Genomic DNA, 17614 nt, shown 5'->3' on the forward strand with positions numbered 1-17614 from the left:
CCGGCGCTCGAGCGTTCAAGTTGAAGCGACAAATAACTGCTAACGTTATCGTAGAGGCGCATTGGATTTGAATGGGTCATGGGTCCTGGTTGAGGTAGCTGCACGCTCGAGCCTCTGAGCTCCGTCGACGACTGCGACCCTCTTCAGTCTGTTGTCAGCGTCGACGCTGCCCATAAGCGGGGCGGCTTGAGTTTGAGTGTGCTTCGAATGGATGGTTCAGTTATCCGGCTTGTATCCGGTCGCGCAGCCGACAGCGCCGGCTTCGCCACGGTTCCATGCCATCGCTCCAGCGCGTGCGGCAGCGCGTGTTCATCATCGTCGTCGCAAGCGCCTTCTTCTTCACCGCGAGCCTCGTCTCTGTCATGCAGAAGCAGTCGTCGGCGCTCTCGTCCTACTACTGCTCGCCCGCGCAGCTCAGCGCCGTCCGGTCCTTCGCTTACCAGAACGCGACCAACCAGTCGCAGTCGTGCCTCTTGACCGTGCTTGGCCTCCTCGCGCCGACCGCTCTCGACGTGCAGAACCGCCCGCTCCAAGGCATTGCGACAAGCGCCTTGAACTCGTACTGCACGTCAACGTGCTACGGCCCCATCCAAGCGATGAAGGCGAACCTCTTTCCGCCCTGCGACACGATCGTCGATGGCAGCGTGCGCTCAATCGGGTCAATCGCCATGGACCTCTGTCCGCAAGGTGGTAACGTCGCGACGGTCCCAGTCGCCACGCGGCCGCCCAACCGCACAGGCACCTACTGCAGCTACGGCCAGTACGACAACATGTCGCGGGACCTTGGCCTCAACGACCCGAGCACGCCGTGCGGCGCGACGGCCAGGAGCGCGCTTGTACCGACGCTCATCACATTCGACATCAACACTATCCCGTTCAGCAACTTGACGTGGTCCATGGTGAATGCGGTGTGCGTACCGACGTGCGCGACGCTGCTGGCCAAGATGAAGGCGTACACGTACCCCGACTGCGATGGGCTCATCAACCTCGAGACGACGCTCTCACTCGCCGCGATTGTTCAAAGCATGTGCAATACGACGAGTCCCTACTACCCTAATGCTACTTAAGGGACACCATACTTCGTGGGACCTGCAACAATGACAGACTGCCAAGGATTAGACCTTTCAAAATTCGACGGACGTCATTTCTACTCGCCCTTGTACACGGGCTTGCGCTTCTCGCGAAAGGCTTGGAGCCCTTCGAGGCGGTCCTTGGTCGGGATCACTTGGGCGTAGCAAGCGCGCTCGATGGCCATGCCGCTCGCTTGGTCAACTTCAATGCCCTTGGTGATGGCCTCCTTGGCCATGCGGACGCCGATCGGGCCGTTGGGCAGAATCTCCTTGGCGAGGTCCAGCGCCTTGGTCAGCGCTTCGTTCTCGGCCACAGCGTAGTCGACCAGCCCGAGGCGCTCGGCCGCGATGTTATCAATCTTGCGCGATGTAAAGATGAGCTCTTTCGCCTTGGAGAGGCCGATGAGACGCGGAAGGCGCTGGGTACCCCCCGCGCCAGGCAAGATCGCGAGGCCCGTCTCCGGCGTACCCAAGAGGGCCTTGGCGCCCGCGATGCGAAAGTCGCACGCCAGCGCCATTTCGAGACCGCCGCCGAGCGCCGCACCTTCGATCGCGGCAATCGTCGGCATCGGGAGCTGCTCGAGCTCCGTAAAGGCCGACCGAAGGCCAAAGACGGTCGCGGCCGCTTGCTCGGGCGTCATGGCCATGCGCTCCTTGAGGTCGGCGCCGGCGCAGAAGACGCGCGGCACCGTGCTCTGCAAGACGACGACGCGGACGCTCGTGTCAAAGCGCACCGAGTCCATGGCGGCGCGCATCTCGCGCATCATCTGCTGCCCAAGCGCGTTGCGAGCGGCGGGACGGGACATGGTCATGAGCGCGACGCCTTCGAGGTCGCCCGAGAGGCGCTCGACGACGAACTCGGCCGGCGACGCCAACGTGCTGAAGCGCCCCACGACCAGGCTACGACCGATGACACGACGACCCAACATGATGATGACAAAACCGAGCAAATCTGCAATTGGCACGCCACAGTTTTGACACCCGGATACCGTATCCGGAAGTTCAAGTTGTCTGTCGCACGCCAAAGGGCAACTTGCGCTCCGATCTGAACCGGCATAAGCACACCAGGGTACCGCCTCGCTACGGCGTAGCTGCGACTATTCGTGCAGGAGGGTCGTCGTCTCTTTACTTTGGCATACTTGGCAGACCGCTTCTAAGACCCTTCGAGCTGGAATGGATGGCTGGTGCTTGAGCTCACGCAGCGACGCTGACACGATGTACAGAGCCTGGAAGCGTGGACAAGTTGTATCGGCGAGCGTGTCTTGCTAGCTGTGATGCCATCGCAGACAATTGTATCACCTGGGATGCGATGAAACCGGCGATGTATAATTAATCCCAACACCACCGGCCTGATGGCCAAGGTATCGCCGCACAACGACGAGCGGTTGAGTCCGATGAAGCAGTTCTCACTGCGCCTCGACGACGAAGTACGTTATGAGACGCCGCGCGTGCGCCAAGACGTCGCACCGCCGGTCGCAAAAGTGCCAGTGTCGCTCGACGGCTTCCTCCTCCTCGACACGTGCCGTGGTATCGCGTCGTCAAGCCCACTCAGATCTTATTTCATCTACGATCCTAGTCGAGTTTCCCGAGGAGGCATCGCGCGCCGACGTGAACGGACTCAACATCACGGCCGTCGTCTCGGACGACCTCCAGTACTTCACCAACCTCCTCTTCCTCGACATGAGCGACAACCAAGTCTCTTGCACTATACTCACACATACAATATCGAACTCAAACGACGGCGACGCTAGGCACCACTGGAGCCGCTCGGCGCCTTCCCCGTGCTCAAGGAGCTCGATTTCCAGTGCAACGCGCTGCACAAAATCGACAACCTCACGGGCTTTGAGTGCTTGGAGGTACGATAACGTAGACGCAATGATACGACTACTCAGACGCACAACCAGTGGCTCAATCTGTCGTTCAACTGCCTCGTGAGCAAGGACGTCGAAGAGCTCTCCAAGCTACCCAAGCTGCGCGAACTCTACTTGGCGAGCAATTGGATCACATCGGTGCCGCCCATCATGGTACCATCTCCTTGCTTTGCCGTCATTTGACGTCTTGCTCAGGACCGGTTCACGCGGCTCGAGACGCTGTCGCTCGAGCGCAACAACATTCATGGCACGGGCATCTTCCTTCTCCTCGCGGTCGTGCCGCGCTTGAAGAACCTCAATCTGAGCCACAACAAGATCTCCGAGTTCCCCGAGGTCGTACACGCTTGCAGCACATGGCGTTGGTTCTCAAGGAGCGTGTGGATAGAGCGCCTTGGCACTCGGGGACAAGCAAGGCGCCGGCTTCTACCACCTCGCCTACCTCAACCTCTCCCACAACAAGATCGTCAGCGAAGACGGTGCGCGTCCTGCCATCGCACTGAAGCACACGCGTTGCGCTAGACATCAGGGCCCTCACGCAGCTGCGCGTTCTCTCGCAACTCGTCCTCTATGGCAACCCGCTCGCCCACGCGGCTGTCCAGACCCAAGGTGCCCCTCCGCGATTGTGGACACGTTGTCATCTTGCACTAGACAAGACCAAGCTCGTGTACAACCCGGTGCCGATCATGAGCGAGTGTGACGGACGCGAGGTGGAGCTCAACATTGTCATCGCGTACCCAGAGACAAAGCGCAAGAAGCCGTCGTACAAGAACGTTAGCATCGCGCGCGTCAAGCAGGACTTGCTTCCGACGACGGCCGAGTTCAAAGCCAAAGGCAAGCGCGCCCTCTTCGCTGACCCTGCGCCGCGGCCCGAACTCGCGACCATCTTTCCGCCGCGCGTATGACGACACTTGCTGTGTGGATCCACGACAGGTTGTTCATAGCAACCACTGCGGCAGCACGACGAAGAGGCACCGGAGGCGGTGGCCGAGCCAGGTAGAGCGCAAACGACGCGGACGACGACGAGCCCACAGCGCGACGTAGACATGACCTTCTTGACGGGCGTCGGTCTCGAGACCAGCGGACCGCAATCGACCAAGGCGCGCCGACGCAAGGTCGAAATACCGTTCGAAAATGATGCATCGAGGAATGAACAGCGCGCGTAGGACCCGGGTGCGGTGCAGAACGACGTCCCGTCCTACTTTTTAGCGCGGTCGTTGGCCCCCAACTCAGAGGTGCAAGCCCACCGCGATACGCTAGGTAGAACCATGCTGCGTAGTCGCAACAAGTCAAGCTCAAGACGGCGATGGCCAACTTGCGCTACCAACTGACGCACCCGCTCACATCGCACAACGACGAGCGCCTCAACGACGACGTCTCGGCCGTGCGCCCCACCGCCGTCCACAAGGTACTACCACACCGTTGGTCGCTGCGGCCATCGCCAAATGACGTAGCTTCGGCAACGGAAAAAGTTTGGGCAAGCGCCACGGGGGCGCTTTGGTACATCATCTTCGGCGTCGGAGGTAGAGACCATGGACTTGTTGCGTAGCGTTGGCTTCGATCGACCAAGCCATCGACGACGTCAACGCCCGTTTGCACAACCGCGGTGCGCTCTCTCTCACCGACGTGTCCGACATGTTTGCCGTCGTAGTGGACGTGCTCGACGAAGGCGACACGTCGCTCAACCACCTCGTGCGGCAAGCGCAGCGCATGACGCGGAAACAGCCATGAGTGTCGAGCATATTTAAACCTCGTGCTAAATGGAATACCAAACTTATACACCCTACAAGACTAGGAAACACACAGAAGGGGTAGGGTATATGTGGAAGTAGTTAAAGTAGTGAATAGCAGCCGCCACTGCATCGTGTCTATCATTACGTCGACGCGTAGTGCAAGATGCGGTAGAGGAGGACGCGACCGCGCGCGTTGGCTACCGCAAAGTACCCGCTGCTGGGCGAAAACTCGAACGTCGAGATGTAGTGCAGCGGCGTCTTGACCGTCGGCCAGTTGCCAAAGACAGTTGCGGACGGGAGGTGCACCATCTTGAGCGCGTCCTTGGTTTCGCGCGACGCCATGGCGAGGATCTGCGAGTCGCTGTTGAACTTGAGCGACGAAATACCGGTCGTGAGCTGCATGAGCGACTTCATCGGCTTGGGCGTCTTGCCGTGCACGAGCTTGTCGGCCTCATAAATATTGACGACGCCCGAGTCGGCGCCGACCGCGAGGAACTTGCCGTCGCCGCTGGCCGCGATCGCGCCGTTCCCGAGACTACCTTCGTCCTTGACGCGGTAGAGGCACTTGCGCATGCGGAGATCCCACTTGTAAATGTCGCCGTCGCTGCCCGTGCTCACGAGGTAGTTGTCGTCGGCGCAAAATGCGGCCGCGCGCACCGACCCCGTCATCTTGAGGTTCCCGATAAAGTCGTGCGACCGCTCCGAGAGGAGCGAGATCATGCCTTCATCGCCGAGCATCGCAATGGTCTCGCGGCCCGAGACAAACGAAGTCCACTTGGTCTCGTGGCGGCTGCGCACGCGCGGAATGCGGTTCACGTGCCCGCCCTCAATGTCGTAGACGTAAAACTGCGGCCGCGGGCCGGTCATGACGACGCGCTTGCCGTCGTGCGAGAACTGCGCGCACGAGATCGGCATGTCCTTGAGGTAGATGCTCTCAATCTTCGGGTTCTCCGCGCCGTCGATCTGGAAGAGACGCAGCGTCTTGTCGAGGCCGGCCGTCAACATCAGCTGTCCGTTGGCGTGGAACTGCACCGACTGCACGACGGCGTTCGACGGGCTTTGCTTGTTGGCGTCCTTCATGCGCGTGACCGCGAGCGTCGTCGGGCTGAGCACGTCGCCGCCGCCCGTGCCGAGCAAGCTGGCAGCGCCCGCAAAGAGGTCTTCTTCGTCGTCGCTGTCGTCGTCACCACGCGCCGCCTTCTTCTTCTTGTCAAGTGCATCGAGATCAGCCCACGACGCGGCCGAGCGGCCCGACTTGAACCTACACGCAACAGCATGAGCAATCATGTCATATCGCTGATGCCAGCACGTACTGCTTCTTGAGACGCTCCTGGTAGACGTCGCCCGACACCTGCGTCTCGTCCTCGGTCTTGCGCAGCTTCTTGAGGCGCGATTCGAGGTTCACGACCACGTCGTCATCGTCTTCGTCGACCCACGCTGCCTGACGTTGGACGGGCGTCGGCGACGCGGGCGCAGGGCGCTTGGCCGTCTCGGCAGTCTGGAAGAGCTGCTCGTGCAGAGCGACTTCTTCTACAGCGAGCCTTAGCATCCTGCATGCGATGGCGGCGACGTACCATGCGACGGAAGCGTATCGGAGGACATGATGGCACGATCTAATATACCTTCAACTGCTCCTGACCAATTAAGGGCTTGGTTCGTACGCGACGATCGAGCGCGCTCATTGGCTAAAAAGCATCGACATTGCGGTGCTGATTGGCGGAAATCGCTATGCTAAGCGCCAGGCCATTGGTCCGTGCGGTCCAATGGTGTCCGAACCGACAACAATGGCATGCGTTTCGCAGACAATATGTACACTTCTCTACCATACACAGGTATGTATTAAAAACGTTGCGACCAGCGCAGCGGGCCAAGCTGTCTTATGCCAGGTAGCGGTACGTCGTCGCCGACTCGGGGTCGCGCTCGAGGTATTCGCGGTCGATGAGCGCCTCGATGCGGCGCTTGATGAGCTTGGGGACCGGCTTGAAAAAGGCGAGCTGCGAGAGCACCTCCGAGACCAGTTGCTGGTGCTGCAGCGTCTTGCGCGCCTTCATGATGCGCACAATGGCCGCCTCGATCGCGATCGAACGGTCCTCCTCGACGTGCTTGGGGTTGTGGCTTTCTTCGAGCGACGCCATGGGCACGCGCACCTTGCGCATCGGCGACGCAAACGAGAGGTTGAGCGCAAACGTGTCCGTGATCGCAATGTTCTTGCTCATCGGCGTCTTCGTGAGCAGCTTGTACTTGCCGCACGAGAGCGAGTGCAAAATGCGCTTCACCACGTCCTCCGAGAGGTTGAGCGACTCGCGGAGGTGCTCAAACGTAAACGCCTCCGTGTCGCTCGCGTTGAAGAGGAGGAGCGCGACGGCTTGGAGCGTCGTCACTTGCAAGTCGTACCACTTGTTCTTCGGGAACGTCGCGCGGACGGTCGCATTCCCGAGCGAGTGGACCCACTGCAGGCGGCGATGGCTCGTCTTCGAGTCGTAGTACATCTTGAAGAGCGACATGTAGCGCACCATTTGCGGCGGCAAGCTAATGTCCAAGGGCGTGTACGACGGCCAATGGCCGGTCGTGAGCACTTGGACGCCAAACTCAATGACGGCGCCCGACGGCGGGTTCTTCTTCATGAACGCATCAAACTCGGTCTGGTGGTCGCCGCCAATCGCCAAGTCGTTGAGCATGCCCTCCATCTTGGAGGTAAACTGCGCGCCACAGCACATCTTGAGCTTCGAGATCATCGAGATCTCGGCATCGTCCGACGACGAGCGCTGGTTCAAGAGGCGCTTGGCGAGCTGGTTGCGGTAGATCTCGGCAAAGAGGTCCTTGTCCGTCAAGTACGAAAAGACGCTCACAATCTTGACCAAGTACTCCTCGACCTGGTCGTCGCTGAGCTTTTCGCCGCCCGACTTGAGAATGCGGTCGCAGAACGTGCTCATGAGCTTGGCCGAGCAGTCCTTCCCCACGTCCTTGTTGACAAACTCGACAAAGGCCTCCTTGAGGGCCTTCTGGAAGAGCGAGTTGCCGCCAAACTGCTCCTGGACCACGAGCTTGTACTTGTCGTGGAGCGCGAGAATGTCCTTGATAAAGGTCGGGTCCGACGACGGGTCCTTGATGTTGTCGCTCGCAATCGCTGCCGTACGACGCTCGACGATCTCATTGCCAACGGTCTCAATGTGGCGGCGGACCAGCGTGGCGATCGGCGCGAGGCCTTCGGGTACGCGCGAGAAGAGACGGTACATGCGCGAGAGGTCTTCCGACTTGTCGTTCTGGAGCAGCGCAATGCAGCCTATGCAGATGCGTTGGGTGAGATGACATGGTGCAGAAAGGGGGTTTTATACCCGAGTTTTCGCGCTCGAGAAGGGTCTTCTGATGCTTCTCGAGGAGCTCAATCTCGAGCGCCCGGAGGAGCTTCGCTTCCGTCGTTGAGTGCATGTAGCGCGCGACGCGGCTCGACTCGCTCTTGAGGCAATCCTCCGTCTTGATCATGTACGCCGGCGTCGAGTCGCCTTCCAGCCACGTCTGCGCTTTCGTCGCGTAGTAGGCCGTACTGCGCTTGATAAAGGGCTCTTCAAAGTCCGTGACGTACACGTCGAGCGTGCCCATGCCCATGGTCTCAAAGACCTCAATGCAGTTGCGGAGGAGCGTCGTGTCGACAATCTCGCCCTCGCGCTCCTTCTCAACGAGCTCGAGCATCGCGTCGACCACGTCCTTCTTGATGCCCTCAAAGACCACCGACTTGAACGCGTTGAGGCCCGACTCGGCGAGCGTCGGCAGCGCGTTGTGCTTGACGTAGTAGCGGTCGAGGTACATGAAGAACTTGGACATCCACTTGTTCATGAGCTTGTGGTTCTGCCAGCGACGGTGCAGCTCGTTGAGTAGGAACTCGTCGTGCTGGTTCTGGAGCTCCGGGAGCACCTTCTGGCGGAGGTACTCGGTAAAGGTCTCGCCATGGCGCGTGTAGAGCTGCGCCGACCAGTTGTACGGCGTCCGCTGCGTGCACATGTCGTAGCAGATCGTGTAGATGGGCATGTACGACTGCGGCGGGAACGGACAGGCCGCGACCTTGTCGAAGCCCTTGTCGAGGATGTCGAGGAGGATGTCGATACCCTTGGGCTTGATCTGCTCCTTCCAGCCCTGCTCGAGCTCGATCAGCGGCTTGCTCGCCATGGCTTCGTGATGGGAGGTTGAGGGAAGTTGACACTGGCCAGCCCACGCGAGGACCTTCCGGATACCCGGCCGTAGTTCTTTTTTGAGCCACATACAAACACCAAGCTGCAACCCGACCGACCTTGCTCGCCGCCACTCCGTATCCGGATGCGCTGTGAGTGATTGTCGGATTGCTCGCTCGTCCCAGCTTCGCTTCGAGGCGCACAAGCCCAAGCCCAAGCCGCGGACAGCAGGCAGTGCTACCAGTTCTGGGGCTCTACGCGCATATGGCTGCTTTGCTCTGCAGCCTTTGCTAATACTCTGGCATTCTTATACGCAGTGCTGGCGGGCGGACAGTGCATGTGCTTGGCTCGCATTGCTTCCTGCACCGACGAGCTTGCAAGCTACGGAATGAATATAGCTGCTCGATAGCTAAATGGTAGCTAGCCTACTAGCCACCTGCGAGTCCGAGACTGCTCGTAGTACCGTCGACCTGCAGCGCTAGCTCCACTAGCCAACACCATTTGGCTTGTGTGCTGGTGCGCGAGAGATGCGGCAACGGAGTACGACGGCGAGAGAGCTCTGACTCGTCGCCGTACGTCTTTAGCTGGGAGAGAGTTGGTTCATCGAGACTCTATCAATGTATCACGTGGCGCGACCGGCTGGCCTTTTTGCGATCTTCGGGGGTGGCGGCTCCAAAGTCCGAAACTAATGTGTTAAAAAGGACTTGCCTAATTAGGTAGCAGCTGGCCGTGAGCGTGCTGTCTTCCAAAGCACAAGAGTCAGCACTGTCGCGACGACGACACGATGGCGGGCTTGAACCTGGACCAATTGACGATGGAGCTGCTGCCGGAAGATGACGATCTGCTGAGTTACTTCCTCTCGTCAGACGTCGCTACAGAGGAGCGTATCGGCGACCTCTCGCTCAACCCGTCGGGCGTGGCCATGGACCACGCGGCCTTGGGCCGCTCCGACGCTGGCGCGGCCTCGGCATACGGCTACGGCAGCTCGATTCACGGCGACCAGCCGTCGTCCTTCCGGTCCCACCACCCGTCGTCCAACATGGACACGGCGAGCACGGCCTCGGGCGACTATGATGGCCCGGACTCGCCTACCGGCGGCGACAACGACCTCGACACTGACGACGACAAGCGCCAGCGCCGGTATGCTTGCGCGAGATGCAGTTGCATAGCAACGTCACGTGCCCATGTAGGCTGGCTCGGAACCGCGAGTCGGCGCGCCAAAGCCGCCGTCGCAAGAAACAGTACTTGGAGCTATTGGAAGAGAAGGTTTTTCTTGCTGCTGCTGCGTTGGCGCCGAGTGGCTGACGCGCATGATCGTAATGTAGGTAGCGCAGCTCACGGAGGAGATCGACGCGACGCGTGGCGAGCACTTGGAGTCGGCCGACAAGACGCTCTCGACGCTCAAGTCGCAGATGGTCTTGTCGCTCTACGAAAAGCTGTCGTCGCTACCGCCCATGGCGTCGCTGGTACGTCCCTGCGCCATCCTACACGATAGACGAACCAACAAGCATGTAGGGACCCGAGCTCACGGACGAGTTGCGCAGCGGTGTCAAGATCATGCAGGAGCGCTACGGCCCGCACTCGGAGGTACGGGCAATCATGCTAGTCGGTGGCGATGCGCAACATGGCACTAGGAACGCCGCGCCGTTGTCAACTACCATTTCCAGCAGCTCGACAACCTGCTCCTTCCGCCCTACACGCGCTTCCTTCTCTGGATGAGCATCCAAGTACACGCTATCTCATGCCAACGTTGCGCCGCTCACGGGCCAGTGTAGGACGAGGCGTTCTTCTCCAAGATCCAGCCGGCGGTGGCAGCGGCGACCAAAAAGTCGTCGGAGAGCGACCGCAAGGACAGCAGCGCCAAGAAGGACACGCTCTGGGCCGCGCTCTCGTCCGAACTCGGCATGACGTACGAGCAAGAAGAGAAGATCAAGAGCCACTACAAGTACACCGCTCGCAATGAATCGGTCTCTAGGATGGTCTCTGTAGGTCGACCGACTCGAAGACGGCCAAGGCCGAGCGGCGCAAGATCGCCATGGCAGTGACGTATCTGAACCAGCTCAAGCAAAACATGGAGGAGCGGTCGGCCGCGGTGCAGACGCACGCGAACGCGATCTCGTCCATCTTGACGCCGGAGCAGTCGATCCGGTACCAGCAGTGGGTGTCGCAGAACCGGGACAAGTACCGCGCGTCGCTGAAAGAGAAGAGCGTGCACTTTGCGAACGCGCCGACCGTCGACCCGGACGGGAAGATCTCGACCATTCTGCGCAAGCCGGACCAGGACCTCACGGTCGAAGACGTCACGGTGCTGCTCTCGACGCTCTCCAAGCAGCATGCTACGCAGCAGGATGCATGAAGACGACATGTAGCTAGTAGTTTCTCAATCGGCAAAAATCTGTATCTGCTTGGACAATTACGGATCATGACCAGCATCGTCAGGATGCTTTCAGTTGATGGGACCGTCGTGGCACCCCCTTTTCTCACGGAATGGCCGTTTTCCGCGTCAAATCTCGTGCGGAGAAGAAGGTCGTTTCGGCAGGAGCGGTCCAGAGCCGAATTTAGACGACGCCCAACATGGACGTCGAGACGTCGCATGGGCGCAGCGCGTCGATGCTTCCGCCGGCGCCGATGAGCGACCCAGCCAACTGCGAAGTCCACACACTCCTGGCGATGGACCCGAAGGAAGAGGCGCTCGCGGTACATGTGCGATCGCTCTTGCGCGAGACAGACGCAGACGTCGCTGGCTACCAAGCGCTGCGAGACATTTGTCTCCAGACGCTCCAGCCCAACGCGCTTCCGTCGGCGCAGGTCGCGCACCACCACATGCCCATCACGTCGACAGCGCTCGCGAACGCGGCCCAAGCATCGGAAGAAAGCTCGGTGATTCAGGCCCAGAAGAGCCCCGTGGCCGGCAAAAGCAAGCACAACTACACACTATGGCGGTCGTCCAAGGCGAAAGAAGAGACCGAGCCGACCGACGACACTACTTCGCTGCAACAGGCGCCCATCTCGGACCTCATTGTCGTCTTCAGTGGCGACATTACGCCCGAAGACTTTGAAAAGGTACTTCTGCAATAGTATCAACTGTGTAGCAACGTCGGCTAGATTGATAAGTCCCCGAGTGGGATCAAGGCCGACTTTAACCGGGGCCGGCGCGGCCAGTTCGTGTACCTCTGCCTCAAGCGCGATGCAGGATCGCTCGCCATTGGCTCCAAGCGGCCACCGATCAGCGAAGTCCTTTTGCTCTACCCCGAGAAAGGCGAAACGCTGCCACCCAACTACGAGTACGTGCTGCGGAGGGGCGTGCCCGCCAACCTCCACGCGGTACGCTTCCATACCGCCGACCATGATCGGTGCGATCTGTATGTCACAGGGCGTGAGCAGCGAGAAGCTCTACCTGTGCTACAAGCGGTCGGCCACGTCGTACCTCACCGACATTGCGCTCATCGTGCCCAAAAAGGGAGAGAAGGTCCCGTACGGGTACGTGCCTCGTACCGAGCTCGATACGAGGACGCTCGCATTGTCCGTGTAGCTACATGAAGATTGACAAGTCGCTCACGGGCCAGTCGTTCGTCGACAGTTCGTCCAATATGGAGGTTGCGCTTTGCTATCGAAAGCAGGTTTGCAGCGACGACGCGGCAGCACTGTAGTCACCGTCTGTAGATTGGGCTGCTCGAAACCTCCAAGCCGCTGTGGTGGCAAGCGACGATGATGGACGTTGTCTCGAAAGAGAAGGGGCCAATGCTCCAGGGTACAAATACGAGGTGCAAAATGACGCTCATCGTTGACGCTAGACGTCCCGAGTGCAACTGCCAAGGACACGGAAGTGCGGACCGAGTCACCGACGACTGACGAGCCAAGTAGCAGCCCGTTCCTGCTTACGACGGGTGCCACCACCGACACGGACCTCCTCGTCGCGACCAAGTACCTCTACCCGCTCTTGTATGCGTGCCACGTACGCCACGGGACCGTCGCCCTGCACGCCCTCAAGGCGCTCGAAACCTGCCTCACGAGTGCGTTTGTTCGCACCAACTTGTACAAGGGCGACGCGACGCTGCTCCTCACGCTCGCGCAAACCGTCAACACGAGCTGCCAACAAGCAGTGCGCGACCGGCTACCGACGGCGATGGCCATTTTTGCGAGCGTACGCGTCTTCTGCGCACGAGAACGTCACCGTGTGTAGGTGATTGACGCCGAAGAGGCGTCCCTGAGCCCTCTCGTGCTGCACGAGTGCCTCAAAGCGCTTCTCTTCATCAACGACTTGGACGACGGCAGCGCCAAAACGACGTTGGAAGTCCTCATCCACCGCATCATGGACGGGCTTCCCGACTCGAGCGACAAGTCCATCGCTGACGCACCTCTGCCCGCAAGCAGTAGCATCGACATGGGCATGGCGTCGCTTGTCATGTCCCTCGCCGACGACGTCGTGACGTCCGTCGAAGTAGCGCGCGTGAATGAAACCGCCTTGAACATCTGCAAGGTACGCGCACCGACACCGATTCGCAGTCGACATGCCCCACACAGGGCCACGCGTCGATCTACTCGACGGGCTACTGCCAGGAGCTGCAGGCTTGTATCGCACCCGTGCTGCCCTCCAACGTAAGCGCCGGAATGCGTGTTGCTGGTACAAGCAACGTGCGTAGGCCGCGTGCTTGGCCTACCACTTGCTGGCGACCTTGTCCAAGTACGCGATGAAGCGCAACTGCTCGGGGGCCGACGACGTCGACTGCGCGTCGATCCGCAACACGCTGCAGCTGCTGGATACAGCGCTCGTCGCGGGGGCCAAGGCGTTTAAAGAGCACGCGTTCTTCGGGCAGCAGGTTCGGCGGTTTGTCACGTCGGTCGTGCATACGGCCGTCGTCGTGTGGTCGGAACAGGTCCTGAGCGCGTGTTTGCGCTTGGTGTCGACGCTGTGGAACCACTACCGGCGCCACCTCAAGATTGAGCTCGCGCTCCTCTTTGAGAATGTGTTTTTGCGCATCTTGCGCACACCGTCGTCGGTGGCCGGCAGCTACCAACGGCTCGTGCTGCAAGAGCTCACACCGTGGTTTCAGCTGCCGCACAACGTGATTGAGATCTTTCTCAACTTCGACATGGACCGCCAGTTTGTGCAGCAGTGGAAGGTCTTCGAGCAGTTTTGCGCCGTCTTGTGCGCCATCACCGAAGCGGCGTGCGCGACCGCCGACGACGCCGACGAGCACGCACCACCGATCGGGGTTGGCCCCTGCATCGTCCTATGGTCCTAATCGACGACGTGTGTAGGAGCATGCGATGGCGACGCTCCTCGCGATCCTCCGGAGCCTCATGGACGCGAGCGGCCACGCGCACTTGATCCTCTCCAACGACCGGACGCGCATTTTGTCGATGGCCAAGGGTGGGTGGGAGCTCGACGAGTCGAGCGAGCCGGCCGAAGAGGCGCCGACACTCACGGAAGCGCTGCCCGGCATTCTCTCGCGCAAGAGCTCGTGCAGCGACAAGAGCCGCGACAGCAAGCTCGGGTCGGCGTACGGCTCGACCGTGCGCGAGCGCAACGAGATGCAAAAGCAAAGCCAGCAGCTGCTCAAGCGCGGCATGGAGATCGCAGAGACCAAGAGCTTCAAGAAAGCACTCGAGTACCTCATCGCCATGGGCCTCATCAAGGAGACGCCGCGCGACATTACGTCGTTTCTGCGCATCTACCACACGTTTTTTGACGAGAGCGACATTGGCGACTACCTCGGCGAAGGCGACGAAGAGTTCAAGCTGCACGTGCGCCTGACGTATGCGCGCGCCATCTCGTTCACGGGCATGACGCTCGTCGAGGCGCTCCGACACTACCTCACGAACGGCGGCTTCAAGCTCCCGGGCGAAGCGCAGAAGATCGCGCGCATGGTCGAAGCGTTCGCGCAGTGCTACTACGACGACACACACGGCGCGTCCTTTGGGAGCTCGGATACGATCATGATCCTCGCCTACTCGATCATTATGCTCAACACGGACCTCCACAACCCCCAAGTCAAGAAGAACAAGATGTCCAAGGACCAGTTTGTCAAGAACAACCGCGGGATTGACAACGGGAACGACGTGCCCAAAGCGCTTCTCGAAGACATTTACGACGACATTCAAAGCACGCCGATCCAGCTCAAAGGACTCGCGTACACGATGGCCAAGCGCGATAGCAGTCGCAACGCTGACGCCGAAGTCGACAAGTTCCACGTGACGCTCTCGAAATCTGTGACGCAGTCGGAAGACCTCACAAAGGACCTCGCGTTCTCCAAGTACACGTTCCACTTTTTTGGTGTCGACGCGAGCATTAGCCCCGACTTGGTCAAGATCTTGTTCGAGCGCGTCTGGTTTCACTTTTTGGCGCTTTCGACGACGATTCTGAGCAACCACCAAGCGGACGTGGCGATCGTGCTCCAGTGCCTCGATCTGCTGCGCTACTGCATCTCGACGAGCCTCTTTCTCGAGATGCCCACGGAGCGCCAAGCGTTCTCCAACCAACTCACGAAGATCAAGACGTCGGCGTTCGTCAAGGAACCGAGCAGTGCGGCCGCGCCGCTCTCGCCATCGCATGCGAGTGGCGACGGCGAGCCCGACTGGCTCACGACGATCGAGAAGAACGCGGCGACGGCCGACCCGTGGACGGTCATTGGCGACATTCACGTGTACGTCAACAAGCTCAAAGAGTCGATCGAGAAGCGCAAGACGGTCGAGACGCTGACGTCGGTCGTGAAGCGCATCAACCACAGCCAAGCGTATCTGCACGACACGACGCACTTTGTGCGCGAAGGCGATTTGACCAAGCGCTGCCGCACTGGCCGCAACCGTCTCTACCGCTTCTTCCTCTTCAACGACCAGCTCCTGTACGCCGACAAGTCGAGCATTTCGGGCAACTGGAATGCGCACCAGTCGCTGCGCCTGCGCCTCACGCGGCTCGCCGACATCCCCGACAGCCTCCTCCTCCGCCACGCGTTTCAGATTCTCAACCCGGTCAAGACCTTTACGGTCCTCGCCGAGAGCGCGGCGGCCAAGGCCGAGTGGATGTGGGCCATCGAAGAAGCCATTGGCGAGGCCAACAAGAAGACGAACCGTATCGCGCGCCGCCTCACGCACCACCACGGCAAGAAGCGCGAGCACAACAACTTGATTGCAGAGGCGGCCAAGGCGGCGACGCCCGACGCCGAGTTGCCACTTGCCGCTGTCGACGTCAAGGGTGGTAGCACCGAGAGCGTCGAGACGGCGCACCAGCTCTGGCTCTTCCAAGTCCAAGTGTAGGCTCCACTCCATACATAGCTGCATTCATTGCGTGTCACATATTCGAGTCGCATCGCACCTCGGGAAGGCTACATGCGACGGTGGTCCAGGGCCGGCAGCTTTGCGCGCGTGCTATGGATCACGTCTAGGTCGACGTCGCCGAGCACAAAGCCTTCGCCTTCGCGCAGCTCGGAGATGACTTGTCCCCACGGATCGATGAGCATCGACTGCCCCCACGTGCGCCGACCGTTCTCGTGGACTCCGCCTTGGGCGGACGCGAGCACGTAGCATTGGTTCTCGATCGCACGCGCCCGGAGGAGGATCTCCCAGTGCGCTTCGCCCGTCACATGCGTAAAGGCTGCGGGCACGACCGCTAGGGCAAGCGGTCCCATGGCGCGGTAAAACTCGGGGAAGCGCAGGTCATAGCAGACTGAGAGGCCGACGCGACCACACGGGAGGTCCACGACAGGGACCTGCGTCGTGGGACCAGCGACGATCGTGCGCGCCTCGTCAAAGGCCGCTTGGTTGCCGCCAGGCGTGAAGCCAAAGAGATGCACCTTGTCGTAGCGGCCAACGACGTCGCCGCTTGGGCTGTACACGAGCATCGTGTTGAGCACCTTGGTGGCGTCGCTCGGACACTCGAGCGGAATCGTGCCGCCGATGAGCCAGATCTGGTGCTGCTGCGCGAGCTCACGCATGCAGTGCTGCATGGGCTGCTTGGTCGCGACCGGCGACGCCGTCAGCGCCTCGCGCAGGCCGACCTTGTCCGTCTCGTGGCGACCGAGGATGCCCCAGTACTCGGGCAGCACGACGATGGACGCACCCGCAGCCGCGGCTTCGCCCACAATGCGGCGGACAGCGGCCATGTTGGGCGGCAGCGTCGCGCGCGAGACGAGCTGGACCGCAGCGACCGCCACCTTCGTCGCTGCCATCGTTGACGTCACGTGGATAAGATATTCCCTCCCAGGCGGTACCAGCAATAGAGCACGGGCATTGGCTATAATTTGCTCTTCGAGCTCTGGTATTGGCTGATTTTCAGCGCGCAGTCACGAAGTCGGTCGCAGGTCGACATTAGTCGGTCGCTAGTCGGTTGTCATGACGTTGTTGCGAGGAAGTTTGAAGATTGTCGCGAGAAAGTTGCTAGTTCCTTTCGTAGTTTCTTCTATTACCATGACAACGATTCACACCTATCTAACCAACTAAACGACTAACTATTGACTACCTATCTGTCGACTCTAACGCTTCTTTTTCCTAAATACACCACCTAACCCGCGTGTCGCCTCGAGGTCGCGGATGCGCCGGTCGCGCTGCAGCATCATGGCCGCATACTCCTGGCTTCGCACCCGGACCTCGTGCTCGTGTCTCGTTTCAAGGACGCTGGTGGCCACCGCGTGGGCTTGAACGTCGGCTTGGCGGTTCGCGTTGGCGGTGTCGAGAGCGATCTGCAGCGTCCGGATCTGGTCTTGCAGCTTGCGCTGCTGGACGTCGCGGATGATCAGCTGCGATATTCTTGCTGCGTGCGCTCTTGCACGCCAGACGTC

General features: G+C 60.3%; 8 protein-coding genes across 8 annotated transcripts; 4 read left to right on the forward strand and 4 right to left on the reverse strand.

Moving 5' to 3' along the window:
- Nucleotides 1–275: 275 nt before the first annotated feature.
- Nucleotides 276–1067, forward strand: SDRG_01222 (hypothetical protein; the record flags this gene model as incomplete). The annotated part of the gene is made up of 1 exon (XM_008606739.1): nucleotides 276–1067. One exon carries the CDS (start codon nucleotides 276–278, stop codon nucleotides 1065–1067), a length of 792 nt encoding a protein of 263 aa, XP_008604961.1.
- Nucleotides 1068–1147: 80 nt separating this feature from the next.
- SDRG_01223 (hypothetical protein) lies at nucleotides 1148–1999 on the reverse strand (the record flags this gene model as incomplete). Its single annotated transcript, XM_008606740.1, has 1 exon — nucleotides 1148–1999. One exon carries the CDS (start codon nucleotides 1997–1999, stop codon nucleotides 1148–1150), a length of 852 nt encoding a protein of 283 aa, XP_008604962.1.
- A 423-nt stretch (nucleotides 2000–2422) lies between these two features.
- Nucleotides 2423–4669, forward strand: SDRG_01224 (hypothetical protein; the record flags this gene model as incomplete). The annotated part of the gene is made up of 14 exons (XM_008606741.1): nucleotides 2423–2597; nucleotides 2647–2765; nucleotides 2822–2926; nucleotides 2975–3094; nucleotides 3137–3274; nucleotides 3327–3417; nucleotides 3461–3547; nucleotides 3590–3837; nucleotides 3883–3934; nucleotides 3983–4053; nucleotides 4105–4173; nucleotides 4218–4346; nucleotides 4393–4438; nucleotides 4488–4669. 14 exons carry the CDS (start codon nucleotides 2423–2425, stop codon nucleotides 4667–4669), a joined length of 1632 nt encoding a protein of 543 aa, XP_008604963.1.
- Nucleotides 4670–4737: 68 nt separating this feature from the next.
- Nucleotides 4738–6344, reverse strand: SDRG_01225 (hypothetical protein). Its single transcript, XM_008606742.1, has 3 exons — nucleotides 6246–6344; nucleotides 5985–6201; nucleotides 4738–5932 (listed from the first exon to the last, which is right to left on the reverse strand). The coding sequence occupies exons 1-3, from the start codon at nucleotides 6271–6273 to the stop codon at nucleotides 4813–4815; spliced, it is 1365 nt and encodes a 454-aa protein (XP_008604964.1). The 5' UTR covers nucleotides 6274–6344; the 3' UTR covers nucleotides 4738–4812.
- A 123-nt stretch (nucleotides 6345–6467) lies between these two features.
- On the reverse strand, nucleotides 6468–8919 carry SDRG_01226 (hypothetical protein). The gene is made up of 2 exons (XM_008606743.1): nucleotides 8007–8919; nucleotides 6468–7954 (listed from the first exon to the last, which is right to left on the reverse strand). The coding sequence occupies exons 1-2, from the start codon at nucleotides 8833–8835 to the stop codon at nucleotides 6549–6551; spliced, it is 2235 nt and encodes a 744-aa protein (XP_008604965.1). The 5' UTR covers nucleotides 8836–8919; the 3' UTR covers nucleotides 6468–6548.
- A 615-nt stretch (nucleotides 8920–9534) lies between these two features.
- On the forward strand, nucleotides 9535–11306 carry SDRG_01227 (hypothetical protein). Its single transcript, XM_008606744.1, has 7 exons — nucleotides 9535–9977; nucleotides 10028–10103; nucleotides 10163–10303; nucleotides 10353–10424; nucleotides 10472–10564; nucleotides 10613–10782; nucleotides 10827–11306. Exons 1-7 carry the CDS (start codon nucleotides 9622–9624, stop codon nucleotides 11191–11193), a joined length of 1275 nt encoding a protein of 424 aa, XP_008604966.1. The 5' UTR covers nucleotides 9535–9621; the 3' UTR covers nucleotides 11194–11306.
- A 56-nt stretch (nucleotides 11307–11362) lies between these two features.
- Nucleotides 11363–16135, forward strand: SDRG_01228 (hypothetical protein). The gene is made up of 10 exons (XM_008606745.1): nucleotides 11363–11900; nucleotides 11943–12161; nucleotides 12211–12317; nucleotides 12370–12457; nucleotides 12501–12588; nucleotides 12632–12981; nucleotides 13021–13317; nucleotides 13362–13436; nucleotides 13481–14053; nucleotides 14100–16135. The coding sequence occupies exons 1-10, from the start codon at nucleotides 11412–11414 to the stop codon at nucleotides 16092–16094; spliced, it is 4281 nt and encodes a 1426-aa protein (XP_008604967.1). The 5' UTR covers nucleotides 11363–11411; the 3' UTR covers nucleotides 16095–16135.
- Nucleotides 16136–16162: 27 nt separating this feature from the next.
- On the reverse strand, nucleotides 16163–17005 carry SDRG_01229 (nitrilase; the record flags this gene model as incomplete). Its single annotated transcript, XM_008606746.1, has 1 exon — nucleotides 16163–17005. The coding sequence occupies one exon, from the start codon at nucleotides 17003–17005 to the stop codon at nucleotides 16163–16165; it is 843 nt and encodes a 280-aa protein (XP_008604968.1).
- Between the last annotated feature and the right edge of the window lie 609 nt (nucleotides 17006–17614).

The sequence above is a fragment of the Saprolegnia diclina genome, assembly GCF_000281045.1.
Source record: "Saprolegnia diclina VS20 unplaced genomic scaffold supercont1.3, whole genome shotgun sequence".
NCBI classification, from domain to species: Eukaryota; Oomycota; class Saprolegniomycetes; order Saprolegniales; family Saprolegniaceae; genus Saprolegnia; species Saprolegnia diclina.